A 20,558-nucleotide genomic window follows, 5' to 3' on the forward strand; every position below is an offset into this window, starting at 1 on the left:
TGCACATCTTGAAAGTATGCCTTAGGGAGGAAGCATTTCACAGGGTGGGGTCTTAGGTGTTTGCTGCAGTGTGGTGAAGGTCAGAAATATTTTATCATAGTTAATTTTTAGTGGGACATATATATCAAGTAATTCTCACGATTACGTAAGGAGTTGATTCTGAATAACTGCCTCATTGTTTTAATGTGGAAAATGTATACATATGATGTACAGTAACTTGAAGTTATTACTTTATATTCCCATGTTTTCCATGCTGAATACTACTAATGACCATCCAACACATGTAGATGCAGCAAAGCGTGGCTGCACCATATAAAGAGTAGGTAAAACTTAAGATAGTTCTGTTAAGTTCTACAGTGCCTTTACTCTGCTGTATACAAAAATACTGGGTTTTTTATAAATTTTAGTCTGGATTTTTCTTTGTAAATCCTTAATATTTCTTTTTTTCTGTTCTACTAGATGCTTGTGACTACTCCAGAGAAATGGGATGTTGTGACAAGAAAAAGTGTTGGTGATGTAGCCCTCTCTCAGATGGTTAAACTCTTGATTCTTGATGAAGTTCATCTGTTACATGAAGATAGAGGACCAGTACTTGAAAGTATAGTAGCACGTACTTTACGACAGGTAAGAGAAAAAATCTCCAAAAGAGCTGCATTTTCTTCCAAGAATAGGTACATTTTGGTGCTTTTACACTGAGAAATTCTTAGACAATGAAATCAGAATGCTTAGGCAGCTTACAATTCATTTTATAGCTCTTCTGTACTAAAGATTTTTGTCTTCTATCATCTCTCCTGTATTAGATTTCTATCAGATTTCTAGGATACATAATTTATTACAGAACTACTTCTTATTTATTTACTTTATTAATTTGCTTACTGTACAAGTAAGAGCAAAATTAAACATTATTAAACAAATAATAATCAGGTTAATTTTGTAACATAACCCAGATTGAAAGTATTTTCTTACGAGGAATGCTGATTTTTATTTAGCAGTTTTGCTGGAAGAATTTTTTTTTTTTTTTTTTTAATGAAGAATAGTGCCTTAAATCTAGGTAAAACTTTGTGCACTGCTACATAATTTTTAGTTTAGCATAATTGGTCTTCCCCCTCACACACTGTAGTGATACTTTCTAAATACCAAGATTTAAAATGGCAAAAGGAGAAAAGGATGGATGCGTGAGGTTTGTTCTTAAATCTTATACAAAAGAAGGATTGAGTTAGGCAATAAATAAGATTGATCTCAATGGCAGGATGTGTATTTGCAAGAAAAATAAAATGTGGAACTTAGGAATGAATATTCATTAAGATGAATATATAATGGTAAGGAGAGGATAGAGTGCTGTTCTTTTGTGGGGGTTTTTTTGTCTTTTTTTTTGTCATGCAGAGCAAAAGTATGTCAATACAAAATAATCTGTAACAAATTAAAAATAAACACAGTTGGTATTGTTATGGCTCTATTTGTAGTGTGTTAAATGTTTAAAGTGTTTTAGATTTGAAGATTGTTTTATATTTGAAGATTGTTTTTCTTGACAAGGCTACACTAACCTTGTTAAGGCTGTCTGAACCATCTGATTCTAGCTCCTCTAAGAACCAACTACAATGGATGTCTGCTGGATTCGAGTGCAGAAAGTGTAAAGTTCCTGTATAAAGAACAACATAAATAAGAATTCCTTAGAAGAAGCTAAACTTGGAAGATATAAATTCGTTTATAATGAAGAGCAGGGCTTTGTAAAGTTTGGACTATGTCAAGGGCACTGAAGCTGTTTGATATTCTATTTTCTTTCTTTAATGGGTTTGATAACCTTGTTTTCCTTAAGTGTCTTTAAAGTAAACATTCTCAGATTTTAGTGGCGTCGTGGTTTAAGCCCAGGCTGTAAATCAGAACCACGCAGTCTACTCCCCCCGCCCCCCCCCAACGGATGGGGAGGAGAATCGAAAGAATTCCCTCAGGTTGAGATAAAAACAGTCCAGTAACTAAGGTATAACACAAATCACTACTGCTACCACCAATAATAATAATGATAAGAGAAACAACAAGGGAAGAGAATACGATACCACCTGCCGGAAATGAGCCCAACAGAGAAAAGGGACATGCCCTTCGGGGTAACTCCCAGTTACATCCCTGGGCATGACGTGCTGTGGTATGGAATACCTCTTTGGCTAGTTTGGGTCAGGTGTCCTGTGCCTGCTTCCTCCCGGCTTCTCCTCCTGCCTGGCAGAGCATGAGACTCACAAAGTCCTTGGTCAGGGTAAACATTCTGACTAGCAACTGAAAACATCAGCTTTATCAGTATTATTCCCAGGCCGAAAGTCAAACCCACAGCGCTGCACCAGCTACTAAGAAGGAGAAAAACTGACTGCTGCTGCTGAACCCAGGACAAGTGGTTACTATGATGTTCGTTGTCTTACCATCAGATTGCAAGACATTCGTTTTTTAATGTGAAATTTTGTAAGATGTGTAAGGTGGGCTTCAACTGCCTGAAATAGATGTCTAGAGCCATTTTATCTGCCCTACATTATTCAGCTTGGCATCCTGTTTCTGCTTCATTTGGACACAAATCTCCCATAGATCCTTTCCTTTTGTGTCTGTCAAGCCTGTGCAGGTGACTTAAGGAATATAAAATCTGAGGCAGTTATGTCTTTCGTACTGAATCCTACCTTTAGTGCATTTATTGTAATACAGCAGTATCTTGCTTCAACAATCATTTAAAAAATAGCTCTCTAGGGTGCTTTAATCTTCTAGGATTTCAAGGTTTGTTTTACCTATCAAGTTGGAGTTCAATTCGTCTGGAATTGAAGCTACTCATTTGTAACCCTTCCTTCAGTGAAACAGTTGGGAAGAAAAACAAGACAAATCTTGAAATTAACTATCTCACCACCTTTCTGAAGACCTTATTTATTCTAAGTTGATAAGAAAGGGAGTATTGGAGACCACTTCATAAGAAGGTAGTACAAGAGAGGGAAAATTTACAGTATAAAAGTACGCTTGAAAAATACCCACAGTTAAACAGAAAACAAAACTGCTTGTAGAAATATTTAGAAATATGCAGTAGAAAACATTTCTAAACAAAAATATTTTTAAGTACAAGCCTTCCAGAGAGCATGGAGAGAGAGAAATTGGAGATGTTTTGCACAACTGTTTTTAACTTTTTACTATGGAAACAAATAATAAAAGGGCTAGTTTTAAAAATTACGCTGAAATGTTATACTGCAGCATCTGAGCCTGCAAGCATAGCTCTGTGAAATTTGCAGTATAGATTCATAACTAATTTTGAAATTATTGGAACTTTTATTTCATGACTAGAAATGGTGACATAAGTTTTCTGATTTCAGAAGTATTTCACTGGGTTTTAGTGAAAATACTACTACAGATGTTTTAACTGCAAAAATACCACATCTAATAATGTGTTAATGGTATTTTGGAAAAAAAAAATGTTTGGTTACATTTCTTTGCTTCTGTTCCCTGCTCACAGTTCAGTTATATGCATTTTGATGCAAATTCATAAATGTTTGGAGGAACAAAACTCAGAATATTCAGCCTGCCCCTGGAGAATATCCTTCTGACTGCGATGATTCTGTAAAAAACATTAAGCTCCTCTTGAGCCCTTCTGAGAGTAGTTCTAGAACATATTTTTCATTGATATCTATAGAAACATCATACTCATTCCATATTCATGCACACTGGAGGCAAGACTAATTGTTCAGTTCTTAAAAAACAGAAGGAAAAAAAAAACCCTCACCAAAACAAAAAAACAGACATTGACAGCATCAATCTAAAATATCCTTATGTCAATTACACCACTGCAGTAATTCAGTAATTGCTCAGATCAGTTGCCTGATTTGTATACTGGTTTAAAACATCAGAAATATTAACTAGTTTTTCCTAATTTGTACTGGAGAGATTCAGAAAGTGATTAGACAGGTAATTCAAGGAAAAGTCTGTTGCATATTAATAGTCCTTAGATCAGACTGAGGGATGTAGTAACCAGGGAAATACCAGGTTGTGCAGAGAAAACATCGATGCCCCATCCCTGGCAGTGTTTAAGGCCAGGCTGGATGGCCCTTTGAGCAACCTGGTCTAGTGGGAAGTGTCCCTGCCCCTGGCGGGGGGTTTGGAACTTTCAAAGTTTGAAGATGTTCTTTCAAATCCCTTACAATCCAGACCATGCTATGATTCCATGACGGCATTTTCCCAATTTCAATACTGTCCCTTTTGACCACTGTGGGAGACAATGAACTGAGGTAGTTGGATTTTTGGTCTGGCCTGGAACAGTCATTTGTATCACTTTCAGGAGAGAACTGTGATAAATTCATTGAAATACTACTTCAACCTTTTCAGTAAATCACTAATAACTTCTTTATAATTATGGTGTCTGCCTATAGTTTCGTCGGGATCAAACTTGCCTAGCTTGTATATAATTCAATGTCCTGATTCCTGTGCAGATCAGGACGTATAATGTAGTGCTTTCTACATTTTGCAGAGCTTGTTATCGTGTATTATAGAAAACCATCCCTCTTGTTTTGTTGGATGATAGAAAAATAGACAAATAGACTACGGCTTTCTTTTTTTTTTTTTTTTTTTTTTCCTGTTTTTGGTGAGTCTTTTTAAGAATTAGCGTTCAACTGACTACCTGGCTCTATAACTGTGCCAGAAAAGAATGTTTTGAGATCTGTATTTTTATGCTGCACAAATACAGCTATACAAGTACCTTCTCAAAACAGGAATATTCTGATGCCTTAGTAGGTCTGTCTTAATTGTACCTTAAAATATTTGAATTATTGTTGTACTTTTCCCCAGATGAACACTGAGTCACACCACTTACTGTAAGACTTTTAACATGTGCGTTTTAACTTACGGCATTTTTTTTTAATCGAGTGGGTTTTTTAACCTGGAAGGAGCATATATATTGGAATTGCTGACAGCTTTACTCACAGCAGAATGAACAGTATTTGTGCATGTTTGCACTTTCCAAATTTTAGAGAATGTTTTTGCAAGTGACTTAAATTGATTTTGCTAAACATTTTGGTGGGAAAATTGCTTTGAGCTCTCATATACTGTAGGTATAACATCAAACAACTTCCTTGAATCCAATTCATAGCTTTGAAGTTTAAAGTTTTAGTGAAGAGCATAATGCAGATATAAAACTGAAATGCTTAAACTTTTTAATAAAACTTTCCACACTTCTGTAATATCTAGTAAGCTTATTAGCTTGAAAGAAAAAAAAACTTGACTGCTTTTAAAGGACACTGAATTATTTTGTCATAATTACTCAGAGATTTCAATGACTTCTTTGCTGCTTTCAGGTATTTTTTTCAGAAAATGCGTACTGAATATTATGCTTGAGTGATACATTGGTTTTGATACCTCCTCTCAACTATGTGAATGATAAATTAAATAAAAGAAATTCCATAGTAAAAGATTTCTCAGATTCAGAGAAACCAAAGCTTCCATCTTAGACACACAAATACTCTTTGCATCAGTCTCATTCTTCAAATTTAACTTTCAATTGCTTTATATTTTTGTATTAAATCAGTAAAGTTGCTAGATAAATAATAGGTGGGACAACATAGCAGGACAAGCCATCTGGGATGTTTCTGGAGTGCATTGATAAGATCTTCCTCCTTCAAGCAATAGAGGAGCCCTTAAGGAGAGGTGTTCTGCCGTACCTCATGCTTGCCAAAAAGGGAGGAGCTCATTGGGGATGTGAATATCAAAGGCAGCCTTGGCTGCAGTGACCATGAGGTGATGGAGTTCTCTTTCCCCTGGAAATCCTCATGTTTTCTTTCTGAGCTTTCTTTCCTCATGACACCTAATTTAAGAAACTTTTCCTCTCAGCCATCATGTAGCTTTCCTTGTTCTGGATGCATTTGCAGTATCTCTAGTTCCTTATTATCTCCTCTACCTCTTTTTTTCATTTTGGTCCTCTCTTTTACCTCCTTACTAGAAATCAGAAGCAAACAAGTTCAGAGGTTTCTCACCCAAAGCTAAATGCCAGATTGTTTTCTAATAAAGAATTTTGAGGTGCTTGGAATCCCATTCTTGCTTAAGAAAACTAGAGCATTTAAAAAAAAATAATAAAAAATAATCAAAGCTGGTAGATAATGGCCTAAACCCAGCTGCTTAGACCTATATATTTTGTGTCTAATGGTAGTTCACTGTAGTTCCTATATGAGTCATTTGGGACTAGAATGGCGTTCACATTTCATTTGGCTCTTCATTTCTTATCTTGAGTGACTGCTGTTAGTCTTTTGTCTTTTTGATGTTCCTTATATCAGTTGATTAAGTTTCTCAGCATCTTCTATTACAGGATAAATCAAACAAGCTTACTGAAATCTTCTACAGTACTTTTTTGGTTTCTAACTAGAGTGTTGTGGAGCTTTTAACTGGACTTTCTTATATTTGTGATTGTATTTTTAAAACATAACAAAACTGGGTATAGAACTAACACAACTAACTTGTGTTAGTTTTGGTAGTGACATATACAGAGGTAGAGTGTTTTCCTTCTATTAATCAGTTCTATCCACTTTATACCTCTGTGAATTGCATGTACTTAATTTGCTACCACATTGTCTTCAGAGCTTGTGTTCAGATGCTTGTTCATTAAGTCTTCAAACAAACCTCTTCATAGTTCCTGCAGGATTCTCTTGTTGCCATAAGAATGTTCCCTGAGAATAGTGTCTCATTTTGTAGCTGTGGCCTGTTTTAGAATGAGCTAAATTAAAAGGAATTTAGCTTGAATGGGACCATAAACCTAGATATATCTGTATGGCTGATGTACACATCAGTTATATTAATTCTGCAGGTTACTTGCGCTTCTTGTCACCAGTTATTTTTTATTTACTGCGTATCATGGTTAAAATTCTTGAATAGAATCAGGCTTAGAAAGCAATTAGAGGCATCCTTTTTTTTAATTGCTGTTTTTTCAATTATACATTCTCTTTAAAATCTGTTAGTTCATCAGCTTGTGATAAATTTAATACATGTTTTCTTGCTATTCTGTGATGTTATTTTTAAACAGTATGTCGTGCAGCCATATGTCTAATGCCTTACACAAGTCTAGGTCTGTCTTGTTATATTTTCTGGCAACCTTTTAGTTGTGTAAAAATGACTTTTCTAAAGCAAAATACTTTTTTGAAAAAAAAACAACTAATCTCCATTTGTTTGGAAAATGTTACGTATGAGATATTTGATTTAATATTCAGAAGCTTTTCTGTTACTTTGCATGGAAGTGATGTCAGGAAGTCATTCTGCATGTCATTTTTTATTATTGGTATGTGAACATTTTTCCATTTCTGTGATATATCCATGGAGTTTAAAAGGTGATAGTGATTGTCATATGTTTTATGTTCTTTCATAATATGGTAAAGCAGTTAAATTGATTTGTAGAAAGGTTCATATTTCTTTTTGTTTCTTAGTTTGGGAACAAAACAGTAAACACAGCATGAAAAGATACTCTGTCATTCAAGAAAAACTGACCTGGCACTGTGCAGGGCATAGAAATCTCTGAATAGGTATATTCAGAATGTCATTTCTTAAGGCAAAGTATTGCGTACTTAATATTTCACTGAGAGAAAATAATATGGCTTCTAATAGTGCTTTCTGCATGGCTAAATTTTTTCAGTACCTCTAGATTTTTAAATATGTTCTAAATGGCGGACCAAGAGCACAGTATTTTCAGGGTTCATTGGAAGCAGAGTAAAACTCATTTATAAAATTACTTAACTAGATGGTTGCCTAGTAACAAATGCATTCTGTGCAGAGTGAGTTGTAGATAACGTCCTATATGGAATCGTCAAAACAGTATTAGTAATTGCATTTTTACTGTGTACTTTTGATTTTGCAATTTTATTGTTTTTTCCATTTTTACTCCTAAAACTAGGAAATTACCACCTGTAGACTGATGGACAACTTCTTAATTCCTTCATTAGACAGTAAACAAGATATCAATAAACAAGTATACACTGATGAAACATTCTAACAAACTCCTAGTCATTCTTAGTCATTTTGAAACACCTTTAATATTATTTCTTTATGTTCTTAGAATTTCTCTGTGTATTTTTCATTCTTTTTCTCCTTTTTTTGAATAATGCGAAAAACAGATCTTGTGAGAGACTGAGACTTTTCAACATTCTGTGGGTAGGGTAGGATCTAACTAATAACAAATGTGAGTCCCGATATACAGTGCTTCATTCTTACCACTATTGAGTAGGGAACTCAGGAGCCTAAGTTTCTAAGTCTTCTTGCATGCATAGACAAAAAACTAAGAAATGCTTCTGCCTCATTTTCTGCGTATCTTGTCTTGTGTACATCTGAAGGGCATACAGACTGACTGAAGATGACTGTTAAAGTGTTCCTGGGTCATCTGAATATCAGATTAATTTCTACCCAGTGGACAATTCTTCAAAGATTAGAATATATAAACTTGTCTGCTTTACTTAATTCTGTGCTTGAGTTGAACAATCAGGAATATGCTTTCCAGCTTGATTGTAATTCATTCTGTGAATGTGATATTTTAATACATGGAAATGGGAAGACTGCCAAGTTCACAAAGTTCAGGAAGAACTTTAGAAGTCAGATAAAGAGTATCGCTATGCATGCTCTGTATGCGCTCAAGTGGTGGCTGTAATGTAATAAGATCATATGCAAATCTTAAAACCTATTAGGAAGAAAATTATCCTGCTGTGACTGATTTACAGTCTAGAGAGGCACTTCTCATACCTGTACCTTTATCGTTTACAGTGTAAGTGCAGATGATGCTTGAGAGCTATCTTCTGTTTATTTTTTTCTGTGTACATGGAATTTCATGGTGTGATAATCATGTTCTGCAAACGTGTATGGTGAACATGTTTTCAATTCTCCACATGCCATCGTGAATGCTTCTGAATTAGATATACTAATTAGGTATGTCAATTAAATATAGTTATGGCAATTTTATTTCTTACTTCCAGTGTAGCATCAAATCAATAAAATACAGAAAAGCTTTCAGAGAACATGATATGAAAATACTGTGACAGTTCAGTTTTCCAAAGAAAGCCTTTTAAGTTCCAAATAGTGCTTATATTTTTGCTGAGATGATTAAACACATATGAAGATTAAAATGTTTGAGATTGTTTGCCAGTAGTGAAGAAGACACACTTAGCTGTGTACCTCCAGCCAGTGATGCAGAGAATTTGTCATCCAAAATATCTTTTCAATAATTTTTACAGCAGTTTCAGGAAAAGAATGTATGTTCACAGTCTCTTGATTCTGAAGGCATAGTCTCTAAATGGGACTTTGAGGAGCAAATAAAAAATGATCCAGCGCAAGAAAAATATTAATGTTTGAATGGACTGTATTTACAAAGGGCATCTTCACACTTTCAAGACTTATTTTCTTTAGAAGCATCTGAGAACAAAACATATTAATGTCTGCTTTTCAAGGGAAAGGCAGAAAAAGAAAAGTAGTTGAAAAAATTTATGCAGAGAACTCTGTTCTAAAAATGTGTTAAAATTCTACAAGCTATTACAAAAAGTATCTGTAGTGCTCGAATAGATAAATAATAGATAAATAACTGCATTATAATCACAGACAAAATGCAAAATAAAGTATGTAGGTATGTTTTATGGTTGCATATTCAGGTAATTTATATTTCTAACTTTTATGTTTAGCACAGTTTTAGTCACTGCTCTTTGTATATTGCCATGTATAATTAAAAGAATAAACAAAAATTATTCCGTATATGTATGTGGTGATATGCAGACACATAAGTGTTTAATTTACAGTTTGAATTTGATGCAAGCATAAAATAATTGGGGGAATTGTTATGATACATTTTGTCTTTTAAGGTAAATGTTTTTTACTTCTTTTTGCTTGGTGTTTTTAAAAATATATATTAATTATTGATATTTTGTTCTGCAAATTGGATATAGAAATAGTAATAAATAGATTTTTTTTGTTGTTTTTTTGGATGGTCTTGAAAGGAATAGGAGAAATTGATGGAATTATTTACAGCCATAATATTTTTCAATTAATTATGAAGACCAACATAATGTTACTAGCAAAAGACATTATAGCCTGATTTCATATAGCACTGTGACTTGATTTTTGTGGCTTGATATAAATAGAAAACTTAATTCTCCAAATAATTTGCAAATTTCAGATTTATAAATTGAAAAAAAAAATGTAGGCACTATACACATACATAAGTATATGTGAGGTATTATATAAAATATGCAAAAATGTGTTTTGCTTTAAAATGCGCTCTGCATATTAGTAATTTTAATAACCTGTTTGTGTTAACTCTGTGCTGCGGTTTTCATGTGGAGCTGTAATTCGTTGTAATTCAAGGGTTTCCATCAGCTCCTTAACTGCAGGGCCAACTGCCAGATCAGTGAAGTTAAATGGCTTTTTACAAAGGTTTTGAGAGTGGCAAGTCTCAGTAAACTGTAACTGTTCTCTAGGCATTGTTTATATTTTGAAAGAAAACTCTGAACTAACAGCTTGCAATTAATTGCTGTAAAAATTCATACTTCTGTGGTTATTAAGCAGGGTTCTTGTTAATTGTTTAAATACTTGAAATGCTTTCCTACCTTCAGATGGAACTGAGCACACTTTCAAACTAGTGGTTTTAGACTCAGGAGATTTGAAAGAAGTTGTTACTGAAGTTAGCAAAATCAAATAATATTTTCCAGATTGAAGTTCAGTTACACTTTCAAATTGTTGTACTTATTATTAGGTGATTGTGAAAAAAGTGCAGGATAAATATATCAGCAGGTGGTTACTGTTCCTTCAGATTCAAGGGGTTTTAAAAAAAAAAAGTGTGAGAAAGTACCCCACAGACACCAAGATCAGTGCAGAAGGAGGTGGGGCTCCAGGGGACTGAGGCAAAACCAAACCATAAAAACAAACAAGTAAAAAAGAAAAACACTTACCACACACTCACACACACACCCCATCTCACCAAATCCGGCATTAAAAAGATGTGTAAGAAATGGTAGTGCTTCTTTGTACTCTTCAAGGTGCTTTTGTTCCCAGCAGACGGAATACTTTTTAAATTGCAATCTCTCATTTCTTCCAGTCATCTCAAAATTTGCATTTACAGATGAGATTTTGTTGTACATGGGATTCCTTTTGCAAAGCTGCTCTTTGTATAAGTGCAGAAGGGTCAATCAAATGATTTTCTGCGATGTTTAGTTGGTTACATCCGTAGTTTGGGTATCCAGATTTTTGCCAGGCAACAGAGTGGTTTATTTTGTCTGCTTTATGCCTGTAGAGTTGTGGGAGGTGGTTTCTTTTGGGATTTGGTTCATTATTTTGGTGCACTTGTTATTCCCCAGGTCCACGTTAGGTATGCTGTCTTTTATCTTCCTTCAGAATGCTCTACATATACTTTTAAATAGTCTGTTTTGAAAACTTTTAATTCATCTTATTTAATTACATGGCACTTCCTTTCACTTTAAGTCAAACACCTGAGTGATTCAAAAGCTATATTCTAAATAAAAACCTCATAGTTTTGAACAGGACTTAGGTAGGTGGAAGTTACCAACCATCATGAGACATTGAGAACCTCATATATGGCTTCAGTTATAGTGTCTAAAAAACCTTTTGATGAAAATTGCTGTGAACTTTGCTCCATAATAATTATGCTAGTAAGAAAGTTGTGAGCCAGCCAACACAGTTTTTGGTATTGCAGAAGAAATAGGAAAATTCTTGCATACTTTCTTAATTCAAGTATTTTGACTGGTTTCATTCTTTTTGAAAATTACCTCTAAATACATATAATATGCAGGCTTTTATATGGAACAGAGTATTTAAATATGAAGCACTATTTATGTCCCTTGTTGAATTGGAAGGCGTGCAATGCAAATACTTGGGGAATTATAAAGATTTATGAAAAAAAAAAAGGAAAAGAAAAAAATGTGTGTTACAGAGGAGCAGGATAGTTTGTATAAGAGAGTTGTGAAAAGGTCTAAGCAAAAGCCAGGACTAAGGAACTATGTTTTTGTTTCTTTTCAGAATTGTGCTGTGATTTGGACTAAGAAAGAAATAATACCAAATTATGCGTCCTAGTTTTGCCTATAAGTTGGACTGCCCCTTCTTAACACAAAGCCCATTTTACTGCTATTGTTCCTCCATGTCAGTTAATGACTGCTAACCTTCTGGAGGGCAAAAGTACAATAAGATAGAAAGATGAATAAGCAAAATTTGGTGGAATTGCAGAGTGCTCTGGTTTCTCCAGTACAGGATAATCACTAACTTACATCTATTGTTCACCTTTTGTAGAAAGCATTAACTGCTTCTTTCACATTACTGTTACATAAGGGATGGTTGAAAACTCTCTGCTTTATATCTTGGCTTAAAACACTTGGATCATTTACAGGTTTTCTGTTTTTTAAATAGGTTGAATCTACGCAAAGTATGATTAGAATTTTGGGCCTTTCAGCTACATTACCCAATTATCTGGATGTTGCTACATTTCTACACGTCAACCCCTATATTGGACTATTCTACTTTGATGGCCGTTTCCGACCTGTACCACTGGGGCAAACCTTTATAGGAATTAAGACAACCAATAAGGTAAAGAATGATAAATGCTAAAGAGAGGGTTGCTGTTTTGACCATACTTAATGTATGCATGTGTAGAGGATACTGGTTTATTATGCTACAGGTCTTTAATGAAGCATCTTGTGTATAAAGATATACATAATTTAACAGTGCTTTAAGAATCATGTTTCCTTCATTTACAATCTTGTAAATAGGCTTTGTTGCAGTTAGATACAATGGCATCTAGCTTTGCATTGCTTTTGCTTTGCTACTAAATTTGGCTTGATGAAAGAGAAAACATCACGCTCAACTGCAGACTCACTGTAGCATCTGATTAGTCTCATTTCAATTTTCCATTTTCCTCGAAAAACTGGTGCTCCTTGCTTGACAGTAACATGCATGAGGAATGTAATATTTATTTATGAAATCTGTATATATATAGAGAGAGAGATACAAATATATATAGTACCATCATGTGCACTAATATTAGTTGGATACAAGTTGCTGATGAAAACCTTTAGCATGCTAAGTCATTAGCTATCATATGTCCACATTTGATAGAAAATACACTAAAATGGTCCCGAAATAAGCTTCTTTACTCTTTGTGCTCTTGCTCATTTTGGGAAGCAGTAAGGCCATGGTCAGGTATAATATTCTTATTAAAAATGTTAAATGCAGTGCCACTTGATACGTAAATTTTAATTCTTCTTTAAATACAGGAATTAATAGAAACACTTTTCTTTAAGATTTTGCATGCACCCCACTAGCTGATAATTAGAATTTATATAACTTAGCTTTTAGAAAATCTTACTCTGCTGTAATTTAATTTAATAGAAATCAAAACATTTTTAATCAAAAGTTAATTTCACAGCTTAATCAATAATACCAATGATTTTATTTGCTGGAAATGGACATTGCCTTTTTTGCCAGGTTATTTAAGTAGTTCATTCCATCTGCAGTGCAGGAAAGAAACTTATTTTACAACTGTAGGGAGCCATTTCAAGTCTATACACACAAGAATACCATATGGTGCTTACTGTGATTTGCATATTTTAACCTTCATTAATTGTTTCAAGTACCTTCATTGTTACTTGCAGTTGCTTTTCTTTAATCTTTTTCTGATACTTTATTTTGAATATTTAGTTTATTTCCACTGTGTGGTAAAGACTCCATTTCTTCATACTCACTCTAGAATGCATTTGTGATTTAAAAATCAAATAGATATACAGATAATCCTATAAAATCTTAACCAGTTAGGTTTACTAAGAAAAAAACCAAGCATGTGGAGATGAGGAAATATTAGGAGGTAGTATTTATTCTGAAATAGGACTACCTGGCAGACTGTTTTGGCAACACCACAACTTTTTGCTTTTCAGAAGAATGTCATTACCGATTTCATAGAGTAAAATATGTTTCTGCAATTAAGATCATACACTTCATAGCAAACAAAAAGTTAAAGTATCAAGCCTGTTTGAAAAAGATTCCATTCAGAATAATACTAATGCTAAAGCTGCAAAAGCAGTAATATCAACATCCTTCTGGTCTATGTGAGAGGAGGAAAGCTATGTAAGAACCCACAGAATCAAAAAGAGTTCTTGCAGAACATCCGCAAATGCAATCAGTGCAATGTCTATATCCACACTGATGAGCTGCAAAGAAGTAGAAGACTGTTAGTTGCTGTAGGTAGATGTTTTGCCTCAGCTCTCTGACATCCTTTATCCAAAAAAACTTCCCCCAGAACTGGAGCTGATTAGTGATTTGTGGAATCATGTGCAAACTGTAGTCAAGCTTTCAAAGGCAAGAACAGCATGGTGTCCTTATTATGCATAGAAGTTAGCCAGGGAAGCTCTTAAAATTCTGCATGTTGAAATTTTTAGAGCATATGGGGCCAAGACTAAAGTTTGGCTTCTTCAGTCAGAGGTCTCATAATGTCAGATTTTTTTTTTAATGTCAGTTATTTTTCTTGGTGCATGTTTATGTTTTCCTCTTTAGGTATAAATGCAAAGAATACGTAAAGTTACCTTTGTATGTATGTAAATATGTATGTCCTCGTGTGTTTGTGCACTGCCCATGTATGTTTCTACTTAGTGATTTTTACTTGTTATTATTTGAAAAAATAATTAATTAAAATGCTGGTCTCTCATTTTCAGAATACTTAGACTGTCTACCTGTCTCTTGCACATATGTCCATATTGTCTTATCTTTTTATTACTATACTCGTACAATTATCCTGTTCGCTCTAAAGCTGTTTTAAAGATGTGATTGTCAACTTTCAGCTATTTTAGATTACTCCAAATACTAGATTTCCATTTTCAAATTTTTATATGCTTTGCTCTTGTAAGAATTTCTTTGTGTCAGAATATTTCATTATAAAAGGTGAATGCACAAATGACAAATGGAGTGATTGGTCTGATTTTGGACTTTATTTATTTTTATTTGTTACAACCTTAATACAGAGCTGCATTTGAGTAGATACATGCTATTTATATTGTGTTGCATTAAAGAAATAGAAAAAATATTTAGGTGGAAGAATACTTTTTATTTCAACTGAACTCTTTATTTGGAACTTTTTATTCTTCCTGAAACATTTTATTTATCCATAAGTAGAAACTCTATATACTGTACTCCCACTGTTTCCCTTGCATGACCCAACTGTGAAGAAAAAAAATCTCTGTGACAAAAAACCTGACAATCAGTAATTTCCTGGATATATCTGCAAGGTAAAATCTATTTTTATATTACCAAATGGAAGGACTTAATGTTAGGTAAGATGACCTATTAAGTGGACATTTCATCAATATCCTGTAGAAATAAGATTTCTTAATATGAAACAGATAATTTAAAAGAATAGAACTGGGTTACATCTCTCTAGTCAATAAAGCACCAACAAAGTCATGCAATAAATTTTCTATCCACTGCCCTTACTCATATTTTTTCTGTTCATTTTCATTTTCTGTTTGTGAATTTAAGAATACCAAAATGATATTGTTAAGAATGGGAATCTGTATATTGTAAATTTAATAACATAATCACATTTTTTTGTTCATGGATCACTGTAAATTGTTTGGTATGTAGTAGAAAATCTGTAAAGACAGAAACGCGTTTAATATGTAATATAATGCTTGTTTTTCAGGTTCAGCAACTGAATCATATGGATGAAGTATGTTATGAAAATGTGCTGAAGCAAATAATGGCTGGACACCAGGTATTTATTTTCTGCTTTTGTTTGCATTCGGAACACATATAAGGAAATTAGTTTTGATTGCCACAACTCTAGATTAAGAAATTTTTTAAATTATTTTGAGATGTGTCACTTCAGAGGTCATCTCCAATCTTGACACTTTGTAAAAGCAGCATTCAAGAAAATCTAACCAGGCTAAATGATGTTAGCTTCTATCTAAGGTGAAAATTCTTGGTACTATACATATCCCTTAAAATAATTAATGTATATATATGTCACTTTTTAAAAAATGACTAGGCAAAGTAGGTCAGTGCTTTGGAGACCTTACACTTAGGTACATCTAATGATTAAAAAAATGAAAAATATAGCACTTACTTATTTCTACTTATTTCTTAGGCTTTCCCATATCTATCAAATTCTAGTATCTCCTGTTAGAGATGAGGGATGAAATTTATGCAGTGTTGAAGTTATGGTGCACAAGGGCTCAGCATCTGTCAGTTGAAATATCCTGGGTTTTGTGTTTTGTTTTCTTTATAAAGGAAGTAATCCTTCATTTTGCTTTAAAATAGAGATTTATGCAGCAACTTTTCAAGCCTTATATTCCCCTCCATTAAGATTATGGGCTTAACTCATTTGCCTGAATAGTTTCATCATTCTGTTGTTATTGTGCTCCTGCATCACCCCCACATGATGTCTCATTTCTGCTAGAACTTTGTAAAACACAGCAGTTTAAGCAGGAGTAGTTATAGCAGGTATGGCACATGTTCGAAGCAGGAGCAAGTGCACTGTGATCCTTGAAAAGGCTTTTCATTAAATAACTTACATAAAAAAGAGGGAAACTTTCCCATACAGTCACACTAAGAATTGCACGTTTTCCTCTTTTCACATAAATGCAGATTGTGGAGTTTTTTGAAAGATGAACAGTTGGTTTATGACTTCAGGGGGCGGAAATACTCCAGCAACAGCTTCTTAGTCCTCCTGCTCCCCTGCTTTAACACCATTCTTCCACTTCTCTTCTGTTGTTGATATCAGTTACTGTTCGTTACATTCAGAAAACTTTCATGAAGATTACATATGGAAATGCTGATATTTTCTTGTGAAGACTGTTAACAAAATTTGTTGGCAGCACCAAGGGAACTTTAGTTTATTTTCTTCTCATTGTCAGTTATGCACATACCTTAAGAAATAACTAGCACTGAGGTACATTAGTTTCTTATCTTTCATTTCTTATGATTTTGTGTGTTTTCACTTGCTGTAGATAAACCTATGAGTAGTAGATTCTTTAAATCAGTATGTCTAAATATGTAACATATCTTGAATTCTCAGCAGGAAGTTTCATGTTGTTCCAGCATATTTATTGCACCTTTCTCCCCCTCTTCACGCTGAGGAAAAATTGTCTACAAACATATGTAATATTATTTTAAAAAATTCAGGTACAATAAGTTGTTTAATTCTAGCAGGAGGTGTTTTTTTAGCTTTCCTTGAGAACAGTTAGGGAACACAAATTCATACTCTGAAAAGAATGGTATACAAACACTGGTATACTGTATTTGACAATGCAGAATCATGCATATCAGATCATTGCACAATACAGTTAATTACAGTATGTTGTGGTTTACCACATACTAAAAATTAGGAATTTTTCCTGTTAATGAGTATGCTATGAAAAATGATCTGTCTAATCTTTAAACCAACTGCAGATATTAAAAAAATGCAATAAAAAAAAAAGTTATGTAGATACAACTGCATTGAGCTGCTTGCACCATAGTGGAAGATGAATATGATGAGTGAATATGATGAATATTATACTAGGAAAGTTTTCTTTAGTGTCTTTTCACAATTTTGAGAATAGTCTTTGATCTTCTAAAGTTATCACCATCTTCTGATTTTCCTGGTTTTAAGAAGTCCATTAACTTGTATCCACGCTCACCATAGTCTGTAACTGTCATGCTCTGTGTATGCAAAGTTGTTTGCTTTTTCACAAAGCAGTGATTATTTCTAAATGTTCTTCTTAGAAATATGTATTTATACCTTCTCCCCCAAAACTTCAGAAGAAAAAAAAAATCTACAGCAGTTGTATATCTGTATGGAATTCAGGGCATGGTTGGAATTTTATCATTATTCAGGCAGTCATGTATGACAGACACAGACCTCATCAGCTATGCTCGAGAGAGCCAAAAACGTACCTATTTTGTTTGTTCTGAAGCACAAGAAGGCAGTACCAGAATTAGACAAAAATACGTTTCCTTTTCTAAAATTCTGCAAGTTAATGTACACCTTCCAGTGGCCATCAGACTTTCACAGTGTTGTCCCTTAAGATTCTTTACCAGAGTCTTTGGAATGTCTTAATAAATTAAATTCAACATTGTTTATCTACTGTTCTGTTAACTCATTTTCAAAGAATTCTACCATACCAGAACCAAATAATTTACTCTTTTGGAAGTCACGCTGATGTGTTCCCAGCATATTATAGGTTACAGTGTGATGTTTGACAAAGTGTTCTTAATAGATGTATATATGTTTTCATTTTTTTAAGACTAAGGCTGGTAAGAGGTAGTTGCATTCTACAGGCATGTGTTTTGACAGATGGAGAGAAGCTTTTTATGTTGATTTTTCAACATTCATCCTCTGCAAGACTTCAAGCTCTTCCTGGCTACTGGGAAATTAAGAGTTGGTGATTCAGCCTTTAATTTTGATCCATCTGCTCAAACTAATGAGATATCTCATTTGTAGGCTTCACTTTGAATTACCAAATGCAGCTGAAACTGTAACATTTGTCTTATAGCATAATTCTCCTCTTGTTTAACTTGAGGAAAGGTATAATGATAGATGGCTTGCCCTGCTGAGTTTTCTAGGGGTTTTGTTACAGAAACTTTTTATCATGACTGAAGGATTAAGATCCAAAATGTCCCAAAGGTTTCCAGGTGCTTTGTAAGTCAGTGTGCTCTTTTTGTAGGATTACTAACAATGTAGATCTTCATTAAGAGTTTTCTCTGTCAGATCCTACCTCTTAACACTGCTTTAAGTGGGAACCTCTCCTGCTGGTGAGTCTGCTTTCCTGGGACTGGCCTTCTGTACTTGATATTAGCTGGTGAATATTTGTTTTCATGTCATACTTCAAATTTACTATGTTCTGATATTATCTAAAAAGATGTTACACCCTCTCAGACTGATTTATGCTTTTGGCGTTTTATTTCTACCTCTTAATAAACAAAAGTCTTTAAATAAAGAATCTTTAAATAAAGAATCTTTAAATAAAGGATCTTTAAATAAAGAATCTTTAAATAAAAAAACCCCTGAAATTGCACACCATTCATCAGAGAACATGACTCCACACTCAGTTGCAGATATTTTTGCCAGCAGTTATCTTCTTGGGTACTGTTCCCTTGAAGACTGGGTGAAGGCGCAGTCACTGAAAATTGTCATTCCCTCAAAGTGATTACAGCTGTCTGTTGTCAGGCAGTCACCAGTAGTGGGCCATGTGCATTAACAGCTTTAATTCAGCTACAGTGCTGAAAAAGCTTCTTCACACTTTACAGCCCTATGAGACAGGCATCTAATGGCAACAGTTTCTGGGGAGCAGGTAGCACTTTTCTGAGGCAGCCTGTAGGGAACCTCATGAAAGCAATAAAGACAGTGAATGAAGGCCATATGTGTCAACAAAATTTTTATAACAAATTGAAACATTGCATTGCTAACCTGTTTAGGACACTGCATGCTGGCTTTATTGTAACAGTGTATGAGGGGAAAACCCCCTTGTCATGTTATGCTTTGAGAAATGGCAATGTTTTTAGAAGTTTTGAGAAATGACATAGTATTTTTATGGTGAGGTGTTTTTTTTCCTCTGAAACAAATCATATGTAAATTTTAACTTTACATTAAAGCTCTTTATCTGAAAGATATGCAGCTGTTGCTTTTTGCCAAGTTTGAGTTGCTTAAGTTACTATCCAATGAAATTAACTCTTTTTGACTCTGATCATTGCTGTTGTTGTACAGGTTCACGTCCATTATATCTCCTGATGACCCTTTGCTGTTTTATCCGATTACCTTGATTACAGAGAGATGATCATGTTTTTCCCTTTGTCCCTATCACCTCTTAAGTACTTCTGCAGTTATGAATTCTGTTAGAATCTTACTGTTAATTGTCTTTCCTTTTTTTTTTTTTTTCGTTGTGGTCTAAATATTCTCTCGATTAAAAAAAAAAAAAAAAAAAAGTAAAAACCTGAAATTGCATAAGATTTCTTGGGATCTTGTTGTTAATTTCTTGCATTAAGAATTGGAGAGATGCTGAAGTTCTTTGAAAGGTTTCAGAGGAAGTACTTCCTCAAACTGCACTCATAAAACTCCCTTGTTTTTGCCATGTTCCCCAGACTACTCATTTTGTCTGTTTCTGCAACCTTTTCTTTTTTTTTTTTTTTTGTTCCTCATACCTGATTCTCTTTGATATTACTTAAACCTTCAAAAGAAGTCCTGTGTTCTCTTTGCCCTTGGTGTTGTTTCAGCAGATCTTCTGTATTTACTGTCTGCGTCTTACTTCCCTGTATGTTTTTTTTTCTGACTTCCAATACTCTGTTACTCTACTTGTCTTCAGCCACAGATATCTATGTTTAAGTCCTAAGTTTACCCAATGCAATTTGCTCATCTGCCAGTTTGGCTATTTATTACAGTTTTCAACTTGGAGAACCTTTGGCATTCTGCTGTTTTCCAAACCATCTTTTCCTTTTTAAGACAATTAATGTCTCTTTTCCCACTGCTTTTTAGAGGTTTCTGTGTAACTGTGAGATGACGTATTGTCTGATTTAACTTTCTTCCATAGGTCTAGTAGTCAGTGAAAATCCTCAAAAGTTCATTTTCT

General features: G+C 34.1%; 1 protein-coding gene across 4 annotated transcripts in view; it reads left to right on the forward strand.

Moving 5' to 3' along the window:
- ASCC3 (activating signal cointegrator 1 complex subunit 3) overlaps positions 1-20,558 on the forward strand; it is a 282,281-nt gene that overhangs the window by 116,050 nt on the left and 145,673 nt on the right. For all 4 annotated transcript variants that reach the window (XR_013956598.1, XM_080615418.1, XM_080615419.1 and 1 more), the window contains exons 11-13: positions 460-624; positions 12,379-12,555; positions 15,656-15,727. Coding sequence is in view for 3 of the 4 variants with exons in the window: in XM_080615418.1 (XP_080471544.1) it covers positions 460-624; positions 12,379-12,555; positions 15,656-15,727 (414 nt within the window). In the remaining variant the exon portion in view is untranslated. The remainder of the gene's footprint in view (positions 1-459; positions 625-12,378; positions 12,556-15,655; positions 15,728-20,558) is intronic.

This window comes from Psittacula echo (genome assembly GCF_963264785.1).
Source record: "Psittacula echo genome assembly, chromosome: 4".
Classification (NCBI taxonomy): Eukaryota; Metazoa; Chordata; class Aves; order Psittaciformes; family Psittacidae; genus Psittacula; species Psittacula echo.